General features: G+C 44.0%; 2 protein-coding genes across 2 annotated transcripts; one reads left to right on the top strand and one right to left on the bottom strand.

The window, feature by feature from the left end:
• Positions 1-14,956: 14,956 nt before the first annotated feature.
• On the bottom strand, positions 14,957-20,305 carry rps19 (ribosomal protein S19). The gene is made up of 6 exons (XM_079274777.1): positions 20,265-20,305; positions 19,405-19,475; positions 18,715-18,815; positions 17,795-17,978; positions 17,013-17,067; positions 14,957-15,011 (listed from the first exon to the last, which is right to left on the bottom strand). The coding sequence occupies exons 2-6, from the start codon at positions 19,473-19,475 to the stop codon at positions 14,979-14,981; spliced, it is 444 nt and encodes a 147-aa protein (XP_079130903.1). The 5' UTR covers positions 20,265-20,305; the 3' UTR covers positions 14,957-14,978.
• Positions 20,306-23,200: 2,895 nt separating this feature from the next.
• On the top strand, positions 23,201-25,177 carry LOC306781779 (adenosine receptor A1; the record flags this gene model as incomplete). The annotated part of the gene is made up of 2 exons (XM_079274796.1): positions 23,201-23,568; positions 24,310-25,177. The coding sequence occupies 2 exons, from the start codon at positions 23,201-23,203 to the stop codon at positions 25,175-25,177; spliced, it is 1,236 nt and encodes a 411-aa protein (XP_079130922.1).
• Between the last annotated feature and the right edge of the window lie 2,562 nt (positions 25,178-27,739).

The raw sequence follows: 27,739 nt of genomic DNA, 5'->3' as shown, positions 1-27,739 counted from the left end.
GCAAGAATACAAAGCTGATCCACTCTCCCATAACCAGGATGAAACCTCCATTGTTCCTCCTCAATCTGAAGTTTGGCAATCAGCTGGAGGAACTTTTCCAGCACCCTGGAATAAGCTTTCTAATGGAAGTTGAGCAGTGCAATACCCCGATAGGTCTATAATGGATCCCTGCTTTCTGTTGAAAATGGGAACCACGGCCCTCATCTGCCACTTCATTGGCAAATTCCACAGAACGTTCTGGCTACTTAATCAGGCAATATGGTACAATGACTCTTTAAAACCAACCAAAAGTCCTTCAATGTGTATGCTGCTTCAAGAGTCAATTCGCAGAACTGGCCCTGTACTGTACAGGAGGAGAAGAAAGCCAGAAATCCTTTTTAGACAGGCCTTTACCATCGTAGGTTAACATGTTTGCATGCTAACATTTGCTAATTTACTCTAAACGAAATACAGCGAAGGCGGGCAATGGCCTCAACTTTGCAGGCATCTGGACAAATAAATTCAAAGGATCAAAATTGATGCAACAAAAACAAAGATATTTTCTTTATTTTTATTCTTCCCTGTCATACCATCACACCTGGCACCTACATTACCCACAATGCAACTTGGCAGACCCAAGTGACGTCATTTGAGGCAATTTAACTAGTTTTACACAACTTCCGCTGGAAACACAAAAGGCTTGAAACAACTTCTTCACATATGCATGCAGTATTCCCCAAGACACGTACACTGACTGTGATGCGTAAAATCAGAGGTGTTCCCCTTTAAGGGATCACCAAAGTTCAATTCATCCCCAGGGGGACATCACTGTCCGTCTCAAATTTCATGGCAATCCATGTAATAGCTGTTGAGACACTTCACTCAAAAGCTCCTATAGGTGAGCTGACCGAGGTGAGCTGACAAACAGGCTGAAAGAAAGACGTTGCCAGGTTTGTAGCATAGACCTTTCATGGCATTTCAAGCAACTCCACGGTTGTTAAAATTATATTGAGGGCATTATCTGCTCGCACTGAAACTTGTAAGCATTTTTAGACTTTAAGAGAAATAAAACCATGCAGTCATAAGACACTCGTTGAAGGTCCTTTTTGGCAAATTGTCACACCTTGCAAAAATATAAATCAGACAGCTCACTTTATAGTCCCTTGTTTTATGTGATTTAACACCCCCCCCCCACTCCATGTCAAAACTGAGGCTACCTGACAGGGAGAATATCTGACACGTCAGCCTAAAGCGAGGGGATGAAGAGAAACGGAGACATGGAAGCACTACAAAGGGAGCAGAGATGTGGAATGAAAGAATAATGACGAGAACAGATTAGAAGTGGAGGAGGGGAGAACTTTAATTCCAAAGTCAGGGAATGGGTAACACATAGCCTCTGGGAATGATAGCAAAGTATAGGCGGAGAGAGAAAGAGAAAGTGGGAGAGATGGAAAGCGAAGGTAAACTGTAATCTTGCACTAACTCTGATGTCGGGCCCCGGCATTGCAGGGAAGAATGAATGAAAGATGTGCTGAAGCTCCATCCATCCATCCATCTTCACATCCCCCCCCCCATGATTCTTTGATCTATCCCTTTGCTTTAGTCTCTCTTTCTGTGCCCTCCATCTCTGTCCACTCTAATCTCTCCCTATATCTTTATCCCCACCAGGCTCTCACTCAGTCTCCTTCTCTTGCCTCTTGGCCAAGCTACAGACGATCACACAGCTGTGTTCCGGGCACTGATACACAGTGGAGCGTGAGTCACAGGGCAGCATTTGTGCAGTGATGTGTAGCTATTCTCTTGGGAAATTGACGCTCCGCCAATTGGCTCCGATGATCAATAGAAGTCACTGAAATGAACTAATCATCGTGATTCATCCTAACGTCACTATCTCTTTTCTCTCCCATTGGTTCTTACCTGCCTTAGATGTAATCGATCGGATCACTCGCTGGGCAGAACAACAATCGCTGGTACAAAGCTGTGAGCTCTCCAGGCAGTGTGCATTTGTTGTGTTGGTTGTAAGAGGATCAAATGAGCTGCTGCTCTTTGGTTTTTGTCCCCCGAAGACTTTCCGCGGGACCATATCTCTTACTGTGCCCTTGTGTCTATCGCAGTGGGTTGCGCCTGACGGGATGCCGGGCACAATACCACCCACTCTCACGGTAACTCTGTGGGAGGGAATTCTGTCATGCTCACTATAGACGGGGGCCAAGCTGCAGGAAATGGTGCTGAACAATATGGGAGTCACACATACCCGCCTCTGTGCCTATGGAGCGGGTCAGTGCACCATAAAGGTTATCTGCGTGGTCAACTGGCAGCACAGTTTACAAGAACTGGGTCATATTCAACAGGAAACAACTCATTTATTCACTTACTAACTTTTCCCGGGTTTAAAGGGTGAAAACCAGCCAAGAGAATATATGCACACTCTTTCCATAGTTCAGGTTTGATTCGTGGATTTGAGCTGGTCTCTTCTTAAACGGACAACGAGAAGGAGGCAGATTGTAGTGATCATACAATCTACATTCAAATCCTAGAGCTGCTCCAGACAATCAACAATGAAACCACTCCGAACACGAAGGCAATGATTAAACTGGGATATGGGGACGTTTTTTTTCTGATTCACAGCTGTAAGCTCATGTAGCCTAATATCTCAAACAAAAAGTGTCTGATCCCCTCAAGTCACTCACTAATTCATTGTCATAGAGCTGTCCCCCAGGCCTCGCACAATATCCTTTCCAGCACAGCACAAATAATGCGTTTTATAAATGTATTTGTTCGATTCAAATTTGCTGTGTATTATTTGTCCTATGAGGCCCATGAGAACAGCTGTAATCCGATCCAAATCACTTTTGTTTTCTTGCTTTTCTTCAAAGACTAGCCCAGTGTCTGACAAATCACTATTTAATAGCATCAGTGTCAAAACAGTTTGCCATCCCTTTTAACATATGAAAATAGATTTGTGATCATATTGTTGGTGAAAGTCCCCTGTTTGTTGGACACATCCTTGTTATACCAGGTGAAGCTTTTAATAATGGCCGGTTGATATACGTCACTTGCTTGGACCGAATGCAAAATGTCAACAATCAAATTATGCACGGTTTTGCAGAACCGTAGCCCACAATGCCCACATTTTTCTTGGCGACAGGGCTGAACAGGAAATTACTTTAAAATGCAGACTAACCTTACATTTGCGGGCTAATGCGTTGAAAACACGGTTAAATGTGACTTATTCGTTCTGCAGTTGGTCAGAGGCTCATATCACACCATCAACGGACTACATTGTGTCTCTTGGCATAAATCACGATGCTGCGGTACTTTACTTATTTTACTTTTACTTATGTAAACACCAACTTTATACTGTAAAAAGAATCCCCAGACGAGCCCAATGTGAATCCAATTACAGGGAAGATTTCCCCTTTAAAAGGTGTTCAAAAGAGACGACAATCATTAAGAGGCAGACTGTTGTAAGTGGCTATTTCAATCTTAATCCACATCTTATTATAATTCAATTCCATGCCGGGTGTAGAAACCAAATCTTATTACTTAATTCATTACGCAGTCTTCTCAGTACATTTTGCCAGTAACGATCTGATGTGAAATTACAAATGAAAGCTTATCTTCTTACAAAAAATAAAGGCATACTGTAAAAAGTAAAAGGACGAACAGTTTAACGAGTTTAAAGACAGTATGACTATGACTTTCCCTACAATATATCGCTATTTCCTCCGGGACCGAGTTCGTGCAAGGCGTACACTATAAAACGCAGATCGGCAGAGATCTTTTCCAGACGTGGTTTGTGTGCGAGTAATTGCAGAATTGCGGCAGTGTATGGTTGATTGCGTGCAGCGTAATGTCTCAGGGAGACATCAATTGTTGTTTCAATGTATGTTTTAAATCTCCTTTACTTTTGCCTTTATGCTTTTCATGGTTTCATGTGAAGCACGTTGAATTACCTTGTTGTTGAAATGTGCTATACAAATAAACTTGCCTTGCCTTGCAAAACTCAAAATGAATCTACTTTCATGTTTTTAGTCTTTTCATGCAGCTTACTCTTTTAAACTCTTGAACCACAGTTGGCTTTTCTTCAGACGTCCTCCTGTAATGCATGTAAATGTAGCTTTCAGAGGAAAATTAATTAGGAATCAGCTTTTTGCCTTCAAAGTCTCCAACGTCTCTGCACTGCACTTTCTGTTGCTGACAAACACACTCACACTCCTCCATGCCCGCTGGGCTATGTGGACTATATCGGGCCTACACCAACTCGACGTTGGCGTCGTCTGTGCACTCAAACCCGCAGGCTTTGAATATGAATCATTTTATAGAATATTAATCGTCTTTCAACCAACCAACAATTGCAAAACCAACAATTGCAGGCAATTGCATTTCCTCCGTGTCTGCCCCGGGGGTTACATCAGGAATATGAAAGCGTTACCACCTCTGTCAAACTTAAATGGCGCGGTTACATGTTAGCCCATTCTCATTGGCATGTTTACTCTATCCGGCTGGGTTTTCTGATGCGACCTAAAGCAATGTTATCCTCTAACCTAAACCTGCTATGTACATTCTCAAATACACACACGTATGCTTGCTCTGACAAGCTGAATTAAGGCGGCCAGACACAGATTAGGTGATATTTCTTTTCTACGATTTTGTAGCTTGTAAGTAAAGTGGAATGTTGAAGATTTATAATCCAGAACCGGTCGCGGTCAGCAGCTCATTGTCTGTGTGTCTGCTGTAACCAAAGTGATGGGGACCCATCTGTGTGTGTGTCCAATGGTGCCTGAATCATTAACATCTCTACTGACGTCCCCCCCCCCCCAATCCACCCACCACCCACGTCAGGAGCCAAGAACAGGACGTCCCCCCCCGAGACGCACACTCCCAGACGGTCACTCTCTCACACACACACACGAGTCTTCAATCCGATTGGTCCGCTGACCAGCATTATTAATCCGTAACCATCTTTCGTTCTTTTCATCTCTGTCAAACTCCGACATCTTGTCCCTCACTCATCGGTTGGCGTCCAACTGATCTTCTCTCCTCATCCATCTCTCCTCATGTCCACTCCCCCCCCCTTTGAAACTACCTCTCAAACCCATAATGGGGGGTAATTATGGCTTTACAGCCCCAGTGATGTGCAGTGGGGGCTAAGGAACCGTGACACGCGTGCCGAGTGTTGCCATCGATACAGAACTTCTGTGACTCCACAGGAGGGCATTAAGAGAGCGCGAGGAGGAGAAAGGGAAAATTAAAAATGGAGGGGGCCAAAAATAAGAGCGATTGGGAAGAAAGACAGCAGAAGGTGGCTGTCGGAGGTGTGGAGAGTCAATTCGTGTAAAAGGAGGATGAAGAACAGGAAAGGAGATGTGGGTTTTATGGGTGGAGAGAGAATGAAAGACAGAAGGGATAAGGCAAGTGCAGCCAGGATCAAAAGATTGAGTGAAGGGAAAGAGAGGGGAGACACTGGTGTGTTTCAGTCCAGCAAATCGACCCGGGGCAAGAGACGGAGAGAGTTAAAGAGCAAGGCGAACGGCCGAAAACAGAAGGTTTCTGTCAATGAAAGCAAAAATGAGCACTTGCAAACCAGTGGACCCCTCTGACCGGTCGTGCAGTTTATCTTTCTTGGCCTGCTGGGCCGGCCAGACCGCTTGGCGTTACGAGATTTAATGCAGCTCTGTTGTGGGCCACTCGGGTTGCGAGGCTGTTTATCACACCGCTGTGGCAGAGCAAGAGGAGCCACCCACGTGCGGAGGGGGAGGAGGAGAACTTTCAATTACATTCATTTCTATTCACCCACACAGACAGGGGCGAGCCTTTTCATTATTTGTGAATTTAAGAGGGGCAAAAAAGTCATAATTCAAGGAGTGGACGATGGCAGTCGCATTAAAGATTAAAATAGCCTGATTGTGGTCAATATATTTGACCACACCTCATTGCGTCCTTATGAGCGAATTACTTCTGCTGCCCAGCTTGCCCGTTCAAATCAATATCAGCTTTTGTAATCAATTGGCAGCAGATGGTTTTTCCACATCAATGGGATTCGACTGTAACTTGAGTGGCCGGCGACGCAGCACTTGAGCAAGAGTGCATTAGGGGCCCCGTCCCACAACAACAACATCAATTAGAGTGCGTGTTCGAGAGTGTGTTTGCTGCCAGTGGATCATGTGACTGCGCCAAAGTCCAAAACAATCCTCCATATTCACAGATCGCCAGTCCAATATGACTCAGCTTCTGTACCGCCGAACTGAACTCTGATGTCATCAACGAGGGGCCTAGATGAGCTCGTGGTCATTTGTCATCACTGTGAGGATATGAGGGAGGGTGACGAAGCACTTGACCGCTGGCAGCAATGAACAGAGGTCGTCTCTGATCATAATGTGTCATAAAGCGCACGAGTGAGTCGGCTTCCGGTAATTCTGTACAGAATTGATTATTCAAAAATAAATCACGGTGAAGGTTAAAGCTTCGAAGCGCTTCGAATTAGAAAGAACGCAGGGCTATTCGTCTTATCTACACTAAATTATTGCAATCAGGTTTCTTTATTTTTCGGCACGAAAACAGTTTGACTCACTAAGTGAGCAAAATCTTAGCTTCATCAACATGTTTAAGAAATACTGTAATGACAATGTTTGGTGTTTGAGTCTCACAAAGAGTCTGGATTGCTCTGTTACTTCTACTTCCAAAAACAAAAGACTCAATGCCAACCGCTGTTCCATCTCACACACTGCCCGCCTTACTTTGGCAGCAGCACTGTTCTGTTTTACACTACTTTGTGGTGCCATGACCCGACGTTTGATTGACAGACTGCATCTTGTCTTGTTTTTGTTCTTCTTCGGAGGCTGTTGTGACCCGCTGACACGATTCATCTCTCCCTGTGCACTTGTGTACGGTTGAATGACAATGAAGTTGAATTTGAACGATTTCCCTTCGCCAGTAACTGTTGCTTTGCTTCAATACATAATCTTTCATTCTTCTACCTCTGCTGCCACCCCCCCCCCCTCTCTCTCCCTCCTCCTCCTCCTCTGCCCATCTCGTCTGAATGAACATTCTGGAAAAAGTCAACTCTTGCTCATCTGCATGCAGAGCGCCTTGGTTCCAGCTGTGAACAGAGGATTGAAATGGAAATGGGAGTGGGAGAAAGAGCAGATTATGCTCCTCAGACGGCATGCACTGCCTCCTGGCTGGCCCACCAGCTGAGTAGAGAGAGAGAGAGAGAGAGAGAGAGAGAGAACATGGGTGGGTGGGTGTATGATGGTGGCTAAGAGGGAAAATGTAGGAAGCAGAGCTAGGCAGCAACAAAGTGAGGAGAGGGAGAGTAAATGTGGCGAGAAGTGAAGAAGAGAAACGCCGGTAAAATATTTTGGGGCAAAAGTAGAGGATGGAGAAGAGAATCAAAGTGGAATAATCTACTCAGGAAGGACTGCAAAATGGTGAAAAACTAGATCACGACTGTCTCAAAGACACCCAGTGTTCTTTCTCAGACACAAAGGCGCAAACCAGACAAGATCCATGGGAAAAAACTCAGGCCGACCCTTTGAGATGGCCAGACCTTGAACTTCAGGTGTGGAAAGGCAGACAGACAGCGGCTGAACGAGATGAACAGCCGTGAGTGTAACATTGTACAATGTGCTACAAAACAGCAGAGATAGGCCACACGTCTGAATACAAGGTTTGCCTGAATGATATTGGAGCTTACAGCACACTTGGGACATTGTACTGAGAAAGTAAAACAGTGCTGAAAAGTATTGCGATGGGAACATTAGAACTATAAATAAAGTTTGCTTTACATAATAATCTAAATATTAAAATGAACTTCAGTTTTACACACACTTTCAGGGAGCCCGCCAGTTTGGCACATTGTTATTCATGAGATTTCTGTGCTGGTGCCACAGCGGAGTGGTGGGTATTGACCTCAGCTGGAACAGCCAGATGGGAGAAAGACGAGAGAGATGGGGGGGGGGGGGGGGAGAATAAACTGTGTAATGGAAAATGAAAAATGAAATAATGAGAAGAGAAAATGAGACGGAGAGAAACCAGGAGAATAATTTATCTATCAGGACCCAGAGAGGCATGACCCTGTGATTTGCTGCCTGCCTGTATTCAGCAGGCCCAGAGGCGAGTGCATAATGTTATCCTAATGTTGTACCAAACCTCTGCCACGGCAGCACCGGTCGTCGAATTAAATGCCCTCTCGGAAGACGGGTCCCAATGCTGCATTTGGTCTCAGCTTCCCTCCCGCCCTGAAGTCATGACTCCAACAGCTCCCAACCGGCGCCTAATCACGGCTCACCTACCAGCACAACTGCACAATACTGTCACCGGCGTCATTATGTGAAAGTGAAAAATAATGTTTGTTTGTTTTGTTTTTGCCAAATGTCGCACTATTTTCAAAAAAGAGAAATAATTTATTCGTGGAAGAAGAAGATTCTCAGGAGATGCGTTGGCGAAGAACTTTGGGTAAAGAGAAGAGGAAGCTTTGAAAGCAGCTCAGCAGTTAATAAGATTCCTGCTAACAACCTCACCTCTCCGTCGCACTGTTCTTGCACGCACATTTACACAGGCAGTGTCTAGGGTTTGTTTTCTCTCCCCCACACACACACCCACACACAAATGTGTGTGCAAGGAAGACAGTAGCCCATTGACAACACCGAAGGATTGACTATTTTATCTCTTCAGGGAGGGACGGTAACAAAACAAAAGCCCATTCATTGACTGACGGACTGTTTCCCGAGTCCACGGTCACGTATTTTTTTTTTAACAATAGTGTGCTTGAAACAAGCGGCAAAGAAAGAAAAATAGAAAACGCATAGAGACATGCAGCCAGAGAGGGAAAAGAAAATCTGTTAAGGGAAAGGAAAAAGATAAGAATTATGGCAAGTGGGAGAGAGAATAGAGAAGTGGAACAATATAGGGTTGGAATGTAGAAAATAAACTGAGGAGAGACAGGAGAAGCAGTCAAGAAGGTGTGGATGTTGAGAGAAAATAAGGGCATGTTTGCCCGTAGGGAGGGGCGAGGACATTCGATTGAGACGTGGAGGTCACAGCGTATAAGAGACGAGTATAGCAGCAGCAGCAGCCTGACACCAGGGTTTGGTGTCATGAATGAAAGTCTGGCAAATAGCGCATGCCGCACAGTAACTACAGCCAATCTCGTACAGTGTGGCGGGCCCGCTGCTGAACCTGTGAAGCTCTACAGCTTCATCTCGTTACTCCCTCAAATTCAATCGAGAAACGGGTTCAGGAAAGTCACGAGACAATCACAATGAAGCCACACACACACACACACACACACACACACACGTAATGAGTTAATGAAGGTATTGTATGTTTAGATGAAAAAAGAAGCCCAAGAGGGAACGAGACAAGCAACTGTGTTACTCAAACATCACAGTTTAAAGACAGACTTTCTGGTGTATTGTACCCGCTGTACTTGTCTTAGTTGTGCAAACATGATTTTCATGAGCAAAGACAGAATATTCTGAGTGCACTTGCTTCGGGTTTCACCTTCATATCAAGGGATTTATTTAATCTGGTTGAACTGCTGGCAGTTTATGCTTGCTTTGCATGTATTGCTGTGAACGCATCCATTGTTTCTCTCCATACTTTGATCACATCAGGAGAAAACGTCGTTATCTACGTACATTGTGTTGTGTGACTTAAAGAGGTGCAGGGATTTGTAGAACACAAAGAACCTCTTTAGTCGAGGCAAAGCATGACACGAAGGCAATGCCAGAGGCTCGGGGGTTTGAGCCCCGATAACGAACGGTAAGGCTGGGGGAAGGGCAAGAGGGCAGTAATGGTACCAGGGGATAAAGCATGAAGGGCAATCGGGGAAGAAGATAGCAGGAAGAGTGTAAAAGAATGAAATGACATAAGAATGAAATGACAATGAAATACAGAAATGGTCAGTTCGTAATCAGCTCTGTCAGCACTAGATTGTAACTCTTTCTCTGTCTGTGTTGGAACTTCCCTCGATCTGTCTGTCACCTTTCTGTCTTTCTTTAAAATGCCGGTCGACCGTCATCTACCTGCATGCTTGTCTTTTATAGTTGTTTAGCTGTGTCTGAGTGATTTATGTATTTCACATACTCTGCATGCTTTTATGTTTTGTGCCTCTGACGTGGATGTTTTTTAGCGTCTAAACAACTACAGCATAATACTGTTTTTAGTCCATGTTTTAACATAGTTATTCTCATTTTTTCTCCATTGTTTGTCCACACATTGTTAAGTGTCAATATTGTTTCACCTTTTAACTTTAATCTTACATTGTTTTTAGGTTTATTGTGCAACATCTGCCTCTTGGGACTACAGATGAAAAATAGCCTTTTGGCTAACTCTGGCACATTTGCAGAAATGTTTTTATTGATGTGCACTGTCCCGTTCAAATAAACCAATAAAATAAAATAAAAAATAAAAACATCTCACCGCTACAACTGCTAAACGATCACGCCATGTACGAACCACTCGATAAATCTATATACTTCATTACATTTCATGATCTTGCAACACTAATCTGTCACACGTTACGAGATATTTCCCGTTTTTATGTGTATTGAACGTTCCTATGTGTATTGAATGTTTTATTGTAGTATAGTATATGTCTTAACTAGGATATCTGTCTTTACCTAGCCTAGGAAGTGTTTTATGTGTCGTGCTTGCACTTTATGTTCCACCGTGGGAGAGTGGGAAACGTAATTTCGATTCCTTATATGTCCTGACATGCAAGAAATTGACAATAAAAGCTACTTTGACTTTGACTTTGACAGATATCCTACAATCACTTTCCTCCATCCCGTCACTGCCACGAGCCTGACGTGAACAGTTCCACGGTCAAGCGCTCGTGTTTACAGTAAATCCAACCCGGCATGAAACTCAGCAAAAAAGGTCTCAGAGTGCAAAGTTGGCTCATCCAATCGTTGTAAATGGAGCACGCGGCGCTGAAGAGGATCTAAGTGAGCTGAGGCTGCTCCGTTGGGCGAGCTTCAGACGTGGCTCGGCCAGCGTCGGACACCTCTGCTTGGCATCTCTTTGGAGATTTCTCCTCCCTCCATGCAGAGAGATAGGAGGTAAGGCAGCGAGAGAGATAGAGACGCGACGAAGCACAGAGCTACAAACGCACACTTCCTCCTATCTCAGCCTGCCACTGTGTCAACTCTCTCCACAGCCATTCGGTGTCACACTGGTGTCTAGCTGCCTCCCTCTGTCACTCCTTTGTTCTGCGCTGGAGAGAAGCGCGGGGCCGCAGCATCAAAGTGGGAATGACTTGAAAGCTGTGATCTGAATGTGCGTGCACACAAGAACGGCCACATCATAGAAGTGATATGGCCTACACACACACACACACACACACACAGAGAATACACACTCTGCATTTCAGTGAGTTCGGCTGGCTTTGTAGACTGCATCTGTTCTGGGCCCCGTCATCCTCCCTTTGCACCCCACCCTCTGTGACAGGTGGAGGGGATTCAGACGCACAATCTATGGAGAGAGACGCACACAAACACACACACACACACACACACACACACACGCTGAGGGGCCGAGCTACAGTGCCCTGTGGTGCCAGGCAGGCTGAGCTGCACGTCGCATGTTTACACCACCTGCTCTCAGGCCAAGCAGAGGATGAGGGATTAGCGCTGACAGCACACAGAAGAACAGCAGCAACACACATACAGTAGACAGACGTACATGAAACTATCCAGGAAGTCAACAAGGTCAAACATGTTCATTATTGCAAACACACACCCACACAAAAACAAACACATCCATCTATCAGTGTTGACCCACCCACTGGGACAAACAAGTGCGTAAAGCAGGCTTTTTGTGGCGGAGGAGTTTTCCCATTTACAGCCTTGTAATGCAGAGGACAGCAGCTCAGCGCTCGACTAAAAACACTGACCTTTTGGCCTCGGACTAATTTCTATAAACAAATTCTTGCACACTAGGCTGACCCTCGCCGGACAGCACCCACAAACCATGCGAGGCCTCTGAGCCGCATCTCCTTTGTTGGTTTAACCGCTGGCTCGTACTAGAAGACTTAATTAAGGCTTAAGTTTTGCTACGGGACCAGCAATAAATACCCGAGCTCACGATGATCAGTACATTAAAAAAAAGAGGTTGTGACACAAAACGGAATGACTCGGATGCTGTGATGGTCAACAAAACTGAATAGAAACAAAGGATCACGGTTTTGCTGTGAAGAAACAAATGTAGTTTATGAGAAAAGCATTGTGGTGTGCGACAGGAAGGGCTGATATTATCTGGGCTGAGCCAGGAGTGGATTCTGTGGGATCAGCGCCAGCTTTTCCAAAGAAAACCCAGTTAATTCAATATGCCAAAGACTGGGAATGCTGGGTAACTTTCTGAGGTGTCTTGTCTTCTGGGGAAAACATGCCAGAGGGCATGAAGCTGTGGGTTGACAGTGTGTGTGTGTGTGTGTGCTCTCTTGATAGTGGTTCTATTTTAGTGAGACTTATGCAGCAGAGACATTTCTTAGTTATCTGCAGTTTCCAGCCCCGAGGAGGTGAGAGGCAGGTCCGCATCCATTCTCAGTGTGATCAAGCTGAGCTGCCAAAGAATCGGGAGTGTGAGTAGGTGCAGCCACCTACACACACCCACACGGCAAACCACTTGGATGTGCATTTGGAAGTGGAAATTGTTCCACAGCATTAATTGCCATAGTGCAGTCTGCTGATAATTACGCTGCACACAATAAATCGGTGCACAAACAAGTTGACTGACGGGAGCTGAAATCACATTAACACAAAATATGGCTGCAGGATGCACACACACACACACACACACACACACACACACACACACACACACACACTCACACACGCAGTCGAACAGAGTGAACAAACACGGCAAACCTCTGGCAGATTGCACACATTTCTCTCCACCACTCAAGGACATGTTTATTCCTCTCCCTCTCTTCCAAATGTAAGGGTAGAAGAAAAAGAGGGATCATGAAGAGGAGAAAAGGGGGGGGGGGGGGGGGAGAGAGGGACGGGCCAGGAGAAGAGGGAGCGACTGTGGGTTCAGGTGTTCAGGAGCAGCTGGTTTTCAAATGGAAAAACAAGGAGATGGAGATGAGTGAGCGAGGTGTATAAAAAGACCAGAGATTAATATTTCCTGAGAGACGTGCAGAATAATTGGGAGACTTTGTGCTCACCTCACTGCATTATGTGCGCTGTGCATACAGACGCATACAGTAGATGACAAACACAGCAGGCTCGTTGTCCAGGGATCTGCAGCAACACACGCCATGTTGCAACACAGGACCAAGTATAACCTCACTCTCACACAGAGGGAGCACAGCAGGCCTTGTACTAACAGCTCAGCTCCTTGGTGAACAATGCCTTCCAGTTATTGTTCTTCAAATCTCAACATGTATCGAGTCAACGATATAAAAGCAATCTGTAGTGCGGCAAGGGGGACACATGTGTGAACGCTGCTCTTTCCCTCTTCTCATTTGGTTGTGCTTGTAGTTTTGCTGGCCCAAAGCGAGCTGCGGAAGGAAAAGAAGCCGGTATGAAGCTCTACGTTCCCCAGATTGAAAATGAGAGAAAACAGATTGGATGTTTTACAGTCAATTGGCTCAACAGATATTTCTCTGGAAAGCTCCTGAAGCTGCTACGATAAGCACTATTTGAAGAGTTGTATCCGGCTTGTAATGAAGTTAAACAAATTTGGGGTTAAAAACTGCCGGGGTAGCAGAAATTCAAGTGACCCGTAGTATTGTACGCACCCGTCTTATCTAGAATAAGTGACTTTCACGAGAAACAGGCTGGTGCTTTTAGTACACGAGTAGACACCTCACAGGCTATCGACCCAAAGTGCACATATAGTCATGATAGATATTCTATAGGCTTTGGCACCATCTGCAGGATTTCAGAAGCACCGGCAAATTAAAATCAGTCAAATGCTCTCCGATTGAACTTTTGGGCAACAGAACACTAAAGTGCATCTCCTTAAATAAAGCACAAGACATTGTTTTAGCTCGACCAAACTGAGAACCCAATATTTACGACATTTTAGATCATAAACAAACGACCAATTACTGCTTACATTTCTTTGATGAGATAATAAGAAGTTCCTGAAGTAGCAGTAAAGGCCGACTGTTACAAACCGCCCACACAAACTGTTCATTTCTCGTGACACTGGTTTCCCAAATATCCAAGTTATGTTGGCAGTGATGGTGAAAATAGTGAAAGGTAAAGAGTTTGTTAAATATTATGGTTATGTTGATTAAAGAACCTGATGTTGGCCGTTTCGGTCTCTAGGTGGCACTGTGGCCCTGAATTAAACTGCGAAATCATGACATCATTCCGTACCAGCTATTGAACAGTCAACGTTGTTGCTTAACCTTTATGGGGAATTGAATCTGCCTTTATTAAGTGAACCATTGTCCATGGTTGTCATCACAGATCAACCTGTAGACCACATGTGATGCAGTAACAGGACAAAAGCTTAACAGCTGTGTGTTTTGTGACTGAGGGTCTGTATGTATTGGCTCAGACTGAAGGCTTCGTGGGAGCTGTTCAGCCCACTTAATGAAACGGCACGCAGTAGTGAGCTTTTGCTGCGTAGAGGATATGAGGATCTGAAACTACAACCAGTGGTCATTAGCTGCCCTTTAGACTAAATGACATGAGCTGGCCTGGTTTTTGTGGCTAATAAACGGCCTATTTAAACCACACAGACAGATCCCGGCGGAGGATAACTTGAAGCACTAGCTTGCTTTCCTCAAGTGTTATTACTTTTGGGGAAAGCAGCTGATCAGGTCAACCATCTCGACCTTTTAAATGTCCCTCCCTTGCAGGTAGAATTGGCTCAACTCGAACAATGGCAGAAAATATGAGACCATAGAAATACTGAGCAGACTAATGGTCTGCTGAAGTACTCGCCTTGTCTGAATTTTTTTTCCTTAAGGTTCATCTTCACATGCGTTGGAAACAAAGAGCACACAGTGTTTGACTTTCTCCAAAAAAGATTTATTGAACAGTTTTCTTGTTTGCAGCTGCGACCTGTAGAAAAACAAAAACATCATGAGGTATATTCATAAATTAAGTCCAAGAGCAGACGAGGTGCTGCAGTGCAGTTCAAACTTTTGTCGTCTTCAAAACAAAATCCAATTACTTGCTGTGAAAAATAAAATAAAAAAAGGTATTCTAATGGTTTATCATGCTGCCATAGCGTTTGATCAAAGGAAACTCCCCATCTGCTTAATATTCCATTTTCTTTACTTATAAATGTCTTACCACAATATTGAGTTTGAACAGGAAACGTGCAACTTAAGGAAGGAAGATGCTATCAAAATGCAATTTCATGGAGACTTGAGTTTGGGGACAGTCACGAGGAGAGACCGTTTTCTGTTTTAGTTGACGGCAAAAACACCACGAGTACCGGTAGTCTACCGAAATGACATGCAGACTGCTCCGCTTTCAAGAGGAGAAAGCTTCAATCTCTTAAAAAGCCGTCAGAAACTACAACCCAGAGAGGGGACTCGTGAGGAGGCAGCAGAGCCACATAAACATGGTTCGTGCAGCAGGTAGGCGGGGCCCAGGTCTGCTCATCTGCATGCTGCTCATTAGCATGGGTAAACGGGGAGAAAACTGGTGCCATACGGCAAACTTGCCAAGCATGAAATTCCCTCTACATGTTTACCCCCTTTACCCTTGGATTATCACAACACTGCTGCCTCTCCGATGATTTTTGACAAGCCCCAACTGCGATTCGTTTTTAAGTGAAGGCGAACAAACAATGCCAACAGCGTGCCACACAAGACTCATAACTCACTTGGCTGGCAGAGGAAAATTTGCCCAAGGACAAGACGTGCATGCCGAAGTGACACCGGGGCTGTGTAGTCCCATAACAGACAAGGTGTCGCATCAAAGCAAAGGGATGGCATTTGTGTGATCACACACGCTTGCGGCACAGCCCGGAGTGAGTCTTGGCGTCACATAAAATACCAGTGTGACAAACAGTGACAAAAAACAACAACCTTTGCCTGGCCAGAATCAGGCTGCGAGGATATTCGTTCAACAGCTCAGGAGCATTTAAATTATAGCAGTAGGATAGACCAGGCTGTAGCATACATACTAAAACTCCACAGCACAATGGTTACCATTCAAAGCAGTGGCAAGTCAACTCCCCTTCTTGTTTTTCATTATAGAGACAGTAGGAAACAAGTAAAGGCACAGAGGAGAAGGGTCCGGTGGATTTAGGAAGATTGTCTTTACCGTTGCCACACAGACCGCAGCTGCATTTAGGAAATGCCATTACTGCAACAATAACACAACTAAGGCCACAATCAGACTACACATAACTCGCTTGACAGAACCAGGTTAATCTCTCAATGTCCCGCATGAGGGTCAGTGTGGCTCAATTTGCTTGTTGACTTTTGTTCTAGAAGGGTTACAAAGTTCAACCGAAAGCAAAGCAGTGGCACGTTGAAGGTGTAACTGGACATCAAATCTGTTTTGTGTTACAACTAGCACCATGAGTACAATAGTGCGTGTAAGGATTTGAAGAAAGATACAGGTTCAGTGTATTACCAACTGTATCGCTCATTAGTATTCATACAGATCAGTAAATGGATTCGTCCCGTTTCAGATGCACACACTCGGAATTACACCGTCCTTGGGTAATAAACATCTTAAAAAAAACATATTTCACAACCAGATCCTAAACCCCTCCCACTGTTTTCTGTCAACCTGTATTTTATTTTCAGCCATGCTCAGTTTGTCAGGAATCTAATCATCTATGTACCACAGAAAAGTTTAAAGACATACTACCGTATGTAGAAATGCATATAGCAGCAAGCGTTCATGTGTTTTTGGGTGCACTACTACAACAGCATTAATTACTCATTCATATGTACTTTGATCAGTACACTGCAGCAAACGGGAAAAGTTATGCCTCTACGTATGATTTGGCTCAGACTTTTTTCGAAATCAAAGTACTCTCATAATTACGTTACTTTTTTGAAGTTCAACATAATTATTGAAGACGGGTTAGTTTCTCACCTGGCCAGCAATTCTATCGAGATCCCTGGTTCCCTGGGAGGTAAGTCTGCGACCACTGAAAGAAATAGAGAGCCACAAAAATTAAACAGGAAAATAATAGAATACACAACGTAGTAAAAAATCAATACAAAAATGCTTACACCTCCAATAACTACTTAACCATGTTAACTACTCCATGCCCACATTAAGCCCAAAAAACAACAACACCACATCATGCACGTCTAAACTAATATTATACATACTGACTTACAACTAGATTGATAATTAATTTATCCATTTATTACGCTGATTAATCAGAGAAAAAGAAAATGAATTCTTGCATTTAAAAAAAGAGAAAAAAAAGAGTCCTTATCCTTTTGTTTAAAACTCTTTTCCAACAACAACAAAAATTTATGAATTACCTGATTAGTTAAATTAAACACCAACCGACAGAAATACCGGTCTGTTTTCTCTGAGACTTAATCTCATAACGTAGCCCAATTTATCAAATATGAAATTAACCAACAACTATTTTCAAAATGGTTTTAAATGTAATTGATTGTTGCAGCCCTAATCAGAAAAGGTTGATTGGCAAGTACGTTACACATACAAGGAATGTGGCACGGTAACATATACACTGCTCAGATGAAAAAACAGAAAACCTCTTCAAGGCCATGCTGAACACAATCATGTGTCTGAACACTAAATTGCCACTCAGCCTACTTGCAACAAAGAAATAATCAACATGTCTAACTTTTAATGCCAGATCCCATCTAGTGGGTACAATGAAATGAGGTACTCACCCATTGGGATCCTTCTCAACCATCTTCAGCAGCTCGAGGGACTGCAGCACCTTACGGGCCACGTTCTTGGATCCTACACTGTAATGGGCAGGGCACACACCGTTCCTCTGGCGACTTCCATAGATCTTGGTCATGGAACCGACACCAGCACCTCCACGGAGGTACAGATGGCGGACTGTGGATGCTGTGGGAGCAGAGGGGGTCATGGTGTTATGATGCAGCTTCAGTAACTGTTGCTTCGAGTTGAGTGTGCTCTCAACATGGTAAAAGAGTATTTTGGGGAAATGGACTTGCGTCCTCAGTAAGAAATCAGGACAGGAAAATGAATAAGTAGTGCAGTTTCATATTTCGTAAGCAAGGCATTGGAGGATAACATCACCAAGCAGTGAGAGTCTTAATCATGCGTATAAATTATCTTCCCATCAGAATATTTTGCTTTTCATGCATCATCTAAAAAAGTCTGAATGCAAAGATATTTTGGAATATAAGCCCCGGTACCATCATCCGTAGTCATTAGACGTCATGTCTCAATGGCAGACAAAGTAACAAACACCAAAACTATGTGCATGACTAGACATCACCAGGGGTGAGTGGGGTGTTTAAGTGAACCGTTAAATCAAGGTATGTTCTTTACATAGGCTGTCAATCATTCCAGCGATTGGAAAAGCATTCAAAAAGTCACCATTCAATTGGGTATCAAATCACAGCAGGGTTTGTGCTGACATTTTTGGAGCAAATAAGCCCACGCTGCACTCACAGCCACTACCATGTGAACTTCTAAACGTCCCTCTAGTGACATCAAATGCAGAGTCAGTCAGGGAGGCAACAGAAGCTTCCAACACCAGCATGTGAATTCAATGTTCTCGTGTCAAAGAGAGGAAATGGACAGATGGATCAAATAAACAAATCTTTGGACTTACCAGCTCTGATGTAGAACCAGTTCTCGTCACTGGGGGCCAGCTCCTTGTGCTTACCCAGCTTGACGAGGTCCACCCAGTCAGGCACCTTCAGCTTTCCTGACCTGGAGACAAGGAAGGAAGTGTCAGCATGTACTAAACCACTGAAGGACCAACTGTGGAGGAGCTCTCAACATACACAGCACGATCACAGCACGATCACAGCATGATCACAACAGAAGAGGACTCAGTAGAGACAGTCAAGTGAACCAGGTGAGGTGAAGATAAACGGTTACTCAAGTTGATGGCGACTACACTCATTACTGTAAGTGCAATTAAACCTTTGCAAGTATAAAAGCCAATAATATATAAAAACACATACTTTGGCATAAACATGTGAAAGTGATATTTCTCATTCACAACTATGTTAACATAAGCACTGCACCCTGGATGAGCTAATAGCAACAAGTTACCTTGGAGTAACGTGGAGTTGCCTTGAGTGCAGGCTATATTTTTGACTTTATACATTAGTTTTCAGCCAGACATTCAGTTTATAAAATTACAATATAGTGTTAACATTACTGCTGCTGCTCTAGATAAAATATTAAATTCTAATCCACTCTACATGTTGGGAGAAACCAAGTCCACTGAAAACTACATTTACAATATGTTGCCCCAATGCCAATAATAAGCGTGTAGAAAACATTTACTCACTTCTTCAGGAAGGCCGACAGGGCACGGACAAACTCCTGCTGGTTTACGTCTTTCACCGTGACACCCGGCATCTGAATAAGATGAGCGACACGTTTCAGTGATGTTAAAAACAGTACAGACACTGGAATATACTGAGCTGGTGACTCATTAAGTAACGTAACAGCTTCTCTGTTCTTTACAGGATGCTGTTCACTGTGCGGATGAAATAGCGTGTTGTAAGCTAACGTTACACATAACATGCGACAGGCTTAACGACTTCAGTTTTTCGGAGTTATAGCACATCCGACTAAGATGTGTGGTGTGCTCCGTTTAACTACTAATGTGATTACTAGAACAGAAATGCAAATTTGCAATGGAAGCACCAAACCATCACTTATGTGCCGATATACGTGTTGGAGATCTTGGTTACACGCGTAGCTTGTAGCAAGGAAATAAGCGCTACTTAACAAGCTAACTTTCACGGACCCCTTACAAGATAAGCCCCATTTAGTCGTGAATACTGGCCATTTCTAACTACTTAGCTTTGTTCACAGTGGCGTTACCCTTCGTAGTGGTATACAGTTAGGTAATGTACACATTTCGGCAAGAAATACAAAGCTAAATCGGGCTAGCTAGCAACTAGCTAGCAGGCCACAACGCGGTAGCATGGGGGCAGCCATTACAAACAGAGCTACAGTGTAACCGCTTCATTCTAGTAAAATCGTTGTAAAATGAGATAGAAACATCCAACAACCTCGCGTAAAGCTCAACCAATTTGTTAATCTGTACCTCATATCCTATATGACCAGGTTTCTGGGGAAATGCTTTAGATTTTAAGCAATTTAGTGTCACGTAACAGAGGAAGAAATCTAGCGCTTTACCTTGCTTGTGGACAGCGAAGGGAAGAGATTGGAACGGGGTTTCCAAGTGATGTTAAAACGGGCAGATCTCGTTCCATTACGCGAGACTTGAGCGTCGTTTTTCGCTTCGCTGCAGCTCATCACATCTCCCGAACACATGATAACAATGAATGAGCAAAACTTCGAGAGGCACAGCACAGACCAAATTTGTTAATCGTTCATATTCACTGAAATATAGCTTTTATTGTATTATTACCTTGAATACATCTAGATTTTTAGATATGCTCTTTTAAAATGAGCACATTCTGGTGCCACAAATATTATTGTATTTAAACTGGTACACGGAGAGGAAACATTCAATGTAACAGTGTTTACGAATCATGGTTCCTCTTGGGTAATCTGTATTCCCCCTTCCTCTCCTCCTCAGGTCCCCACTTCCACAAACAACAAACATTCTGATGTTGTATTTAAAATTGCAGCAGGCAGAGGTTACTTTGCAATTCTCTGCATTTGATTTGTATTTTGGGTTTGTTTATGTGGGGCTAAATTGGGCTCAGTGTGCCATGCCTGCAGTTTGGCCCTTTTGGCAGACCGTGGGAGAATGAGTTGTAGTATGATATGCTTGGGTGATTTTTTGGAGATGCATGCACATTCTCCAGGCCATAACTGTCAGCCCTGCAGTTCAATGAAGCTGATTTGCATTTAAAAAATGAAGTGAACAGTTTGAGGACGCAAAATTAAATTCTCAACCGATTTTCAATAGAGTGGCTCCAGGCTTTGTCTCTAGTTGTCAGTGGAGTTTTATACATTTCTCTGTTTGCTGGAGCGTATTATTGAATGATCTACCTAAGATCACAGGAATAACATGGATCACGTAAAGTACAGCTGTGGCGACATTGGTACAGCTGTCTCTTTGTAAGGCATTGCTAGGCCTATGTACTTTTATTGTTTGTGTCTGTCTTTTTATGTATTTGTCTCTATGGACCCTGAGTCTGAAATAAAGTCAATCTATCTATCTATAAGCCTAAAGGTAGATTCTTGATTGAAGGCAAGCATTCCCTCTGCAGGTACCCAAGCCATATTTCATACACCGTTGTTGTCTGCTTATTTTGTTTCATGGAACGATGCCTAAATAAGACTGTAATGTCGTCGCTCATCTTTATCACCTCCGGCTCAATTCCACTCCATTAAAAAGCAAATTACCTTTGGAGTTAAGCGTCACCTCTTATTTTCCTTTGACTCTCTCCAATTAAGAGGAAATGTGAGGAATCTCAGCAAATGAGCAAAAAAAACAAACAAATCAGTGCGAAGAATAAAACTTATTTCTGCGTATTTGTCCATGCTCATATGTGCATATTTGCCTTATTTACATTTTCCCCAGCTGGCAGTGGTGGTGTTGCCCTTTGCACATCTCCGATGGAAAGGGCAGCATGCTCCAACATTGACACAATTGATATGTTTGCAGAGACAGGAGAGAGAGAGATAGAAGGCAGGTGGATAAGCAGAGGTTTATGAATCAGGTTCATACTCTGTCAGTGCGGGCAGACAGTTTAGAGTGAGAGAGTGAGGGATAGAGATCCTGGAGGGAAATAAAAAGCCAGCAAAGTCATCCAGAGGATAGATTACAGAGCTTTGTATGAACTATCTGTGTCATCGTTGGGCTTCACAACAGGTAACTGTACCTTTTTTTTATCCATAATTTACTTATATGATACCACATCAACATCCAGGCACCACTGACTCTTCAGCACTCTCAAAAGCCCTGACCATGCTGAAAGGCTTGGCCCTATATCGTGAATGTTGTTTCATTGATTGAGGCAATTAATAACACTGGGAGTGACCAGCCACCAATTTGAATTGAAAACTCACACGAGGTGGATTAAACTCCATTAATTACTTCACTAAATCAATTTTGCTGAGGCCCTTCAAGTGGTGAGACAGGAGACTACTGTGTAAAGTGATTATGAAGATGTATAAAGAGGTGATTTCAGCCAGTCATGTTTATTATGGGAAATGGACGACTAACACCGAACGTTCTGAAAAGGTCAAACTAATTACGTGGAATGGACAGGTGTCATATTGCTCTGGCAAATCTGTCATTTCCATATCCACCCGTTCCACTTCATGCGAGACTATTTTGTTTGAAAATGCACTAAAATTAGCTGTCAATCATTTTTTAAACAATTTGCTGGAAATGACTCACTCGGGAGAGTGTGCGCTTGTGTGATTGAGTGCGAGTGTTCAAGTATTTACGCATAACTGCCTAGGCGTATTTGGGTTTCAGAGAGTATGAGTGTGCGAATGGTGCACGGTGGGCCGGAGGGAGAACAGAGGCAACACAAAGACCAGCAAAAGAGGAGAGAAAAGAGTGTTAACACTATGTTGCCGCAGCTTGGTGCTTGTTGCTCTGTGTTTGCATGGTGCTCACATCCTCAGTGGAGAAGTTCTGTCAAGTCTGGTCTGGCCTGACCTTTTCACTCTCCAGGCACGTTTACAGCTCTCCAATACCTATCAAAAAAATCGACGCTCCCCCTGCCCGTCTCTCTGCCGCGAGCATAAACGTTCATCACATTTTCTCTCCTTCCACATCTGTGCTTTCTGCCTCTCTTGCTGTGTGTCTTTAATATTCCGTCCCTCACCCCTATGTTTAACTTCAAATATCCCCCACCCTTTGCCACTCCGTTCTCATTGGTATTCCCTCTATTCTTTGTCCTTCTCTAAGTTTGACCATTCCTTTGACAATGTAAGTTAACGCTGCAGGGGCAGTCTGCTGAAAGAGCCAGGTGGGAACATAGGGCAGGAGTGGCAACTAAAGTGGGAGTGAACAAGGCTGTATTTGCATAAGCATCGATGCATTTCTTTTGCTCTTTCACATCATTATCTGTAATGACATTTTAAACTCTATCCTTTGCCTTTCTCAGTCTGTGTCTCACTCCCTTTTTTTATCTCCCCCAGACATGGAATTCATGTGGCTGTACTCTCTGTGCCAGTGCATCCTATCAGTATCTGTAATTGTGGTGAGTGTGAGATTGTGCATGACTGTCAGTGGCAGTGGTGGAGCGGCCGACGTCCAGGAGGGAACCCAGGGGGCCAGGCTCCAACCCGGGAGCGTCTCATGCTGTCTTCGGCTGTGCTTGGGCTGGGTGGGTGCTGTAGGGGCTGCACTCGGGATCCCCGTGGACGTGTTGCTCAACCTGCGAACCCCACAGTGTCTGTACACGTGCATAACCTTGGTGTGTTGCCCCCTGCTGGTCAGGCAGTTTACCATGTTCCTGTTGATGATCCTTACGCTGGATGCCCACCTGCAGCATCACTTGGCGGACAGGTGAGTCTGGAGGGTTAAATCAGTTTAAGCAGCTGATGCAGAGTAAGGATACAAATCAGTGCAATACAAATGTAACAGTAAATGTCAAATGTTAAGACAGTACAGATTACATATCTTATAATACATATACGATATTTCTTTCAAATATAATAAAGCAACATACTGTAAATTACAACGATGTTTTGTGGTTTTAATAGTATCTTTAATATGTGTGGGTGAGGGTGAATATGTGGGTGCACGAGTCAACAATTTCAACCATGCTTTCAACAATAAAGCAAGAAAATCAATATGATAAAAAAGCAGCAAACATGTCAAGATTTGCCGCTGTATGGCATGCTTTTTTATCACACACTGCTTATATACTAGCCTTCTGAGAGAAACAGGGGTGAGTAAATATCAATAGGCTCTGAGGCTCTTTGATATTTGATAGACAGTGACCTACAAATCCAGCCTTCACCATGATATTTGGGTTATGGTTTCTTTCTTTGATATTTGATAGACAGTGACCTACAAATCCAGCCTTCAGCGGAAGAGAGACAGTTTTACATATTTTTTTTTTGAACCAGTTAGTGTACACCTCGTTCAGAAGCAGATTTCCTACACAAGTCAGAAAATAATTTCTATTTCGGCATTGTGACATCTTGGTGTCATTGAGCAGCGAGCGCCGAGGCAGTGCAGGATTGTAGAAGCAGCTCGTGCTCATTTCATTCTTTAATACGTCCACATGTTTGTGAATGCCAGGTACTCCTCAGTGATGACCCGTCAACGAGCTCTCTGCGTGGTTCTGCTCTGCTGGGTGGGCTCCGTTCTGTCCTCCTTCGCCCAGTTCATCGGTTCGGACAGCCTCGACACCTGGAGAAGTGGCAGGACTGATCCGGGCACAGCTGGCCTCGGGCTGTATGGCAACTGGACGACCTCTTTACCCTATCTTACCCCTTCCCCGCCCCCTAAGTACCACCATGACCGCAAGGTCATCGGGAAGTACCTTCCATACGGCGGCTTCCTGTCAAAGTTTTACGCGGAAGACATGCACAACTTCACCTACGCTGAGATTCACAGCAGCCACTGGGGAGTGTGTGCCCCTGACATCATTCTCAGCCCACAGTTCCTCGTCTATGTTCATGGGATGACAGTGTTCATGCTCCCCTTGCTTTGCCTGCTGGTCATCTACCTTGACCTGCTGTGCATCAAGCCCAGGAAGACTCCTTTTAGTCATGCAGACCCCCCTAAACATGACTCCTACCGGGTCCGCTCCCTGGCTTTGTCCCTTTCCCTTTTAGTTCTGCTGTGCCTGCCGCTCCACATTATCCATGCCCTCTTGCTTTTTACCCCCAACACCAATCTACCTGCCTGGGCTCATGCAGTTGCCGTGTTCCTCTTCCAGCTGTACAGCCTCGTGCCCCAGATTCTCTTCACTCCTCCCAAGAAACAAGTTGGGGACGAAAGGGCATCCTTTCCCCTTTCTGTTGCCCACCTTCCCCCTCCAGCAGCAGCGTCCAGAGGGAAATCTGTCCGTATGGCTCTTTGTGAGGCAGTGCAGGCAGTGCAGGCAGCTCCATGGTTGTCAGCCAAACACTCACTTAAAGCCAAAGTGTTCCCAGAGGTCTGAATTCTTCATAATTGAAGACGCGGGCTGTTGCTTTCCACATACACTTGTCATCATCTTCAAAACAATGTTCCTTCCGTGTTTTGTGTGCATGAGAAAAAGCAAGTGTTTGAAACAGCTTGTGGACTAAAGAAGAATAAATATAGGCATAGCATATTCCTCCGTCTTGTTTGCCTGTTAACTAATCAGCAACCTTGCGCACAGAAGCCATGAATAACTTGTTAATGAAAAGGCCAGTTAATTATCAGGTCCCACACCAAATGTCAGTGAGAAAATGAAGTCTCTCGGTGATGACTGCTATCCTGATCACAGATGTCTGTTGTCTTTGACTGCTCTTCCTGTGGGTCGTATTCTAAGCTTGTTCTAAGTCTCTGCTAAGCCAGCCACCAGTGATGTAGACAAATGAGTGACAGTGTTTTATTAAACATTCTGTAAAAATGTGGTCCAGAGAGGATGCAGCATCGCCGGGAAAACATCATTAACCAGGTTATGACACAATCTCCATGGCTGTTTTGATTAAACTTGTAAATACAACGTGATGCACTCGTGTAATAAAAAGAGCCTTGCTCACTCTAATTGGATTGTTCATCTTGAACCGCGTTGTTGAAATCCATCTCTTTCTGCACATTGACATGACATTTCTCCTTGTTTCTCCCTGTTTCTCATGATCGTAGAGCAGCTCCTTCTCTCCCTTTCTTCTTCTTCTTCTTCTTCTTCTTCTTCTTCGTTTCTCTCAGGGTTTGGATGTGTTGCTCGCAATTAATCGTCAGTTGACTACTTTCCAGCTCTTGCCACAGATCTTGTGTCTATTTTCCATTTATTCTCAGACTCGTTACGTTACTTTCTGCTTTCCATCTCCTTTTTATGTTCTCAAAAAATACACAGAGTAGCTACAGTATGTCGAACAAAAAAACAACAAAAAAAAACCCCTGACTGGAATACATTATTGATGGAGAAATCTGGACAAAACGATTTTCCCCAGCTTCCCTGGCATCTGCCCATTCGATTGTTCTCTCTGCCTGAAAGCTCTCTGCTTCCTGATTGTGGGCCTCGACACACTCAAACACCTCAATCAATGCCTCATCCTCTGCTGCCATGCTGTATACTCCCGCTTGCCTCGCTCGGGTCAAAATGCCAAGACCGGTGAACATAAGCTGCGTTCACCATCCTCAGGTCATCAGGGTTGATTTTACAGATGGATAAGACTGTGTCTAATCCACCATGTAGCCAGCAGAAATATAAAGAGTTTGTGTTTGGATGGCCTGTGATATCTACTGCAACTCGTAGAAATGAAATATGACCGTCATAAAAGGGTCATAAAGCGGGAATTATCGAACGTGAACCCGTTCCAGGACGTTAAATGATGAAACTAGCATCAGGGAGCAGCCACGTGAGTTATTCATAGACTTCTTGCTGTCTTTACTGGCGAGGTTATGACACATTCCATGTATATCATAAACCGGGGAGGAATACGACCAACTGTTATCTGGCTCGTCCCAATGTCATTCTTGCTGATGTCTATTGATTCGGTAATCATCATCTATGTTCACAGTGGTGGTCTGATTGTCATAAGGTCTAGAAGAAGCTCAATTGTATCATTGTTGTAGACAATGGCCGCATTTCCCAGGATGCACCAGCAGTGACGACGTTAGCATCTACCCTACAATCCTTCCTATGAAATAGGATTTGATTGAAATCATTCTTTGTAGAAAACACACAAAAAGTGTTTGAACTAGAAACTTTTTTTTTTGTCCTGTGAGGAGAACCAGCAATAACAATAAAACACAACCAGGGTGCTGAGAATCGCACAGGAAAACAACACGTGACACCTCTGTTTGAAGGACATATACGCTTTGGAAGACATTTAAATGGACAATGTTCTGGCTTTATGACTCATCGACCACGGTTGGTCCGATAGCGGCAGCTTCCACCGCTACTTTTGCATCATCTCGTCATCATAAACTGAAGATATGTCTGGTGTCTACGTGTGTGTGAATTGTTTGTTGTCCGGAGTGTCAACTCATGCTGGTAGCGCTTGGCAAGTCCATTACTTTGATTGCCGTTTGACAATCTGTCTTTATGACAGGCGACCGTGGAGCCTTGCCATCGATGGAAGAGAAACTCATCGATCTGTCACCCGGCGACCTCCGGCGGCTTTCAAATCTAGCCCTGTGCACAGATGGACACGTTGAGTGCTTCCCGACAGAATCGGGTATTGATTGCGTGGAAGTTAATGGCAGAGTCATATTTTTCTGTATGCATCTGACTCAACCCCCTTTCTTCCCCGCTATCTGTTCTTATGATTCCTTAGCGGTGCCACAGAACCTTCTGTTTAGTTTATTCTATTTATTCTGCATGAGCTGCCATTTACAACTGGCTCAATTTCCTTCATCTTTATCTTCCCCGCTATAACTCCGCTATTCCCCATTGATCGAATCACACGCTCCATCTCCTGTTCTCTTTTCACAGGATTTCAAAAACACCACCTGCTAATTACACAGTAAACACAGCCAAAAACCAGTCTGATCCCAGAGGTTATTTTTGAATTCTTTTTAATTTTGTCGT

The sequence above is a fragment of the Melanostigma gelatinosum genome (assembly GCF_949748355.1).
Source record: "Melanostigma gelatinosum genome assembly, chromosome: 9".
NCBI classification, from domain to species: Eukaryota; Metazoa; Chordata; class Actinopteri; order Perciformes; family Zoarcidae; genus Melanostigma; species Melanostigma gelatinosum.
Note: the sequence above shows the minus strand (reverse complement) of the source record. Positions and strands in the feature narration are given on the sequence as shown.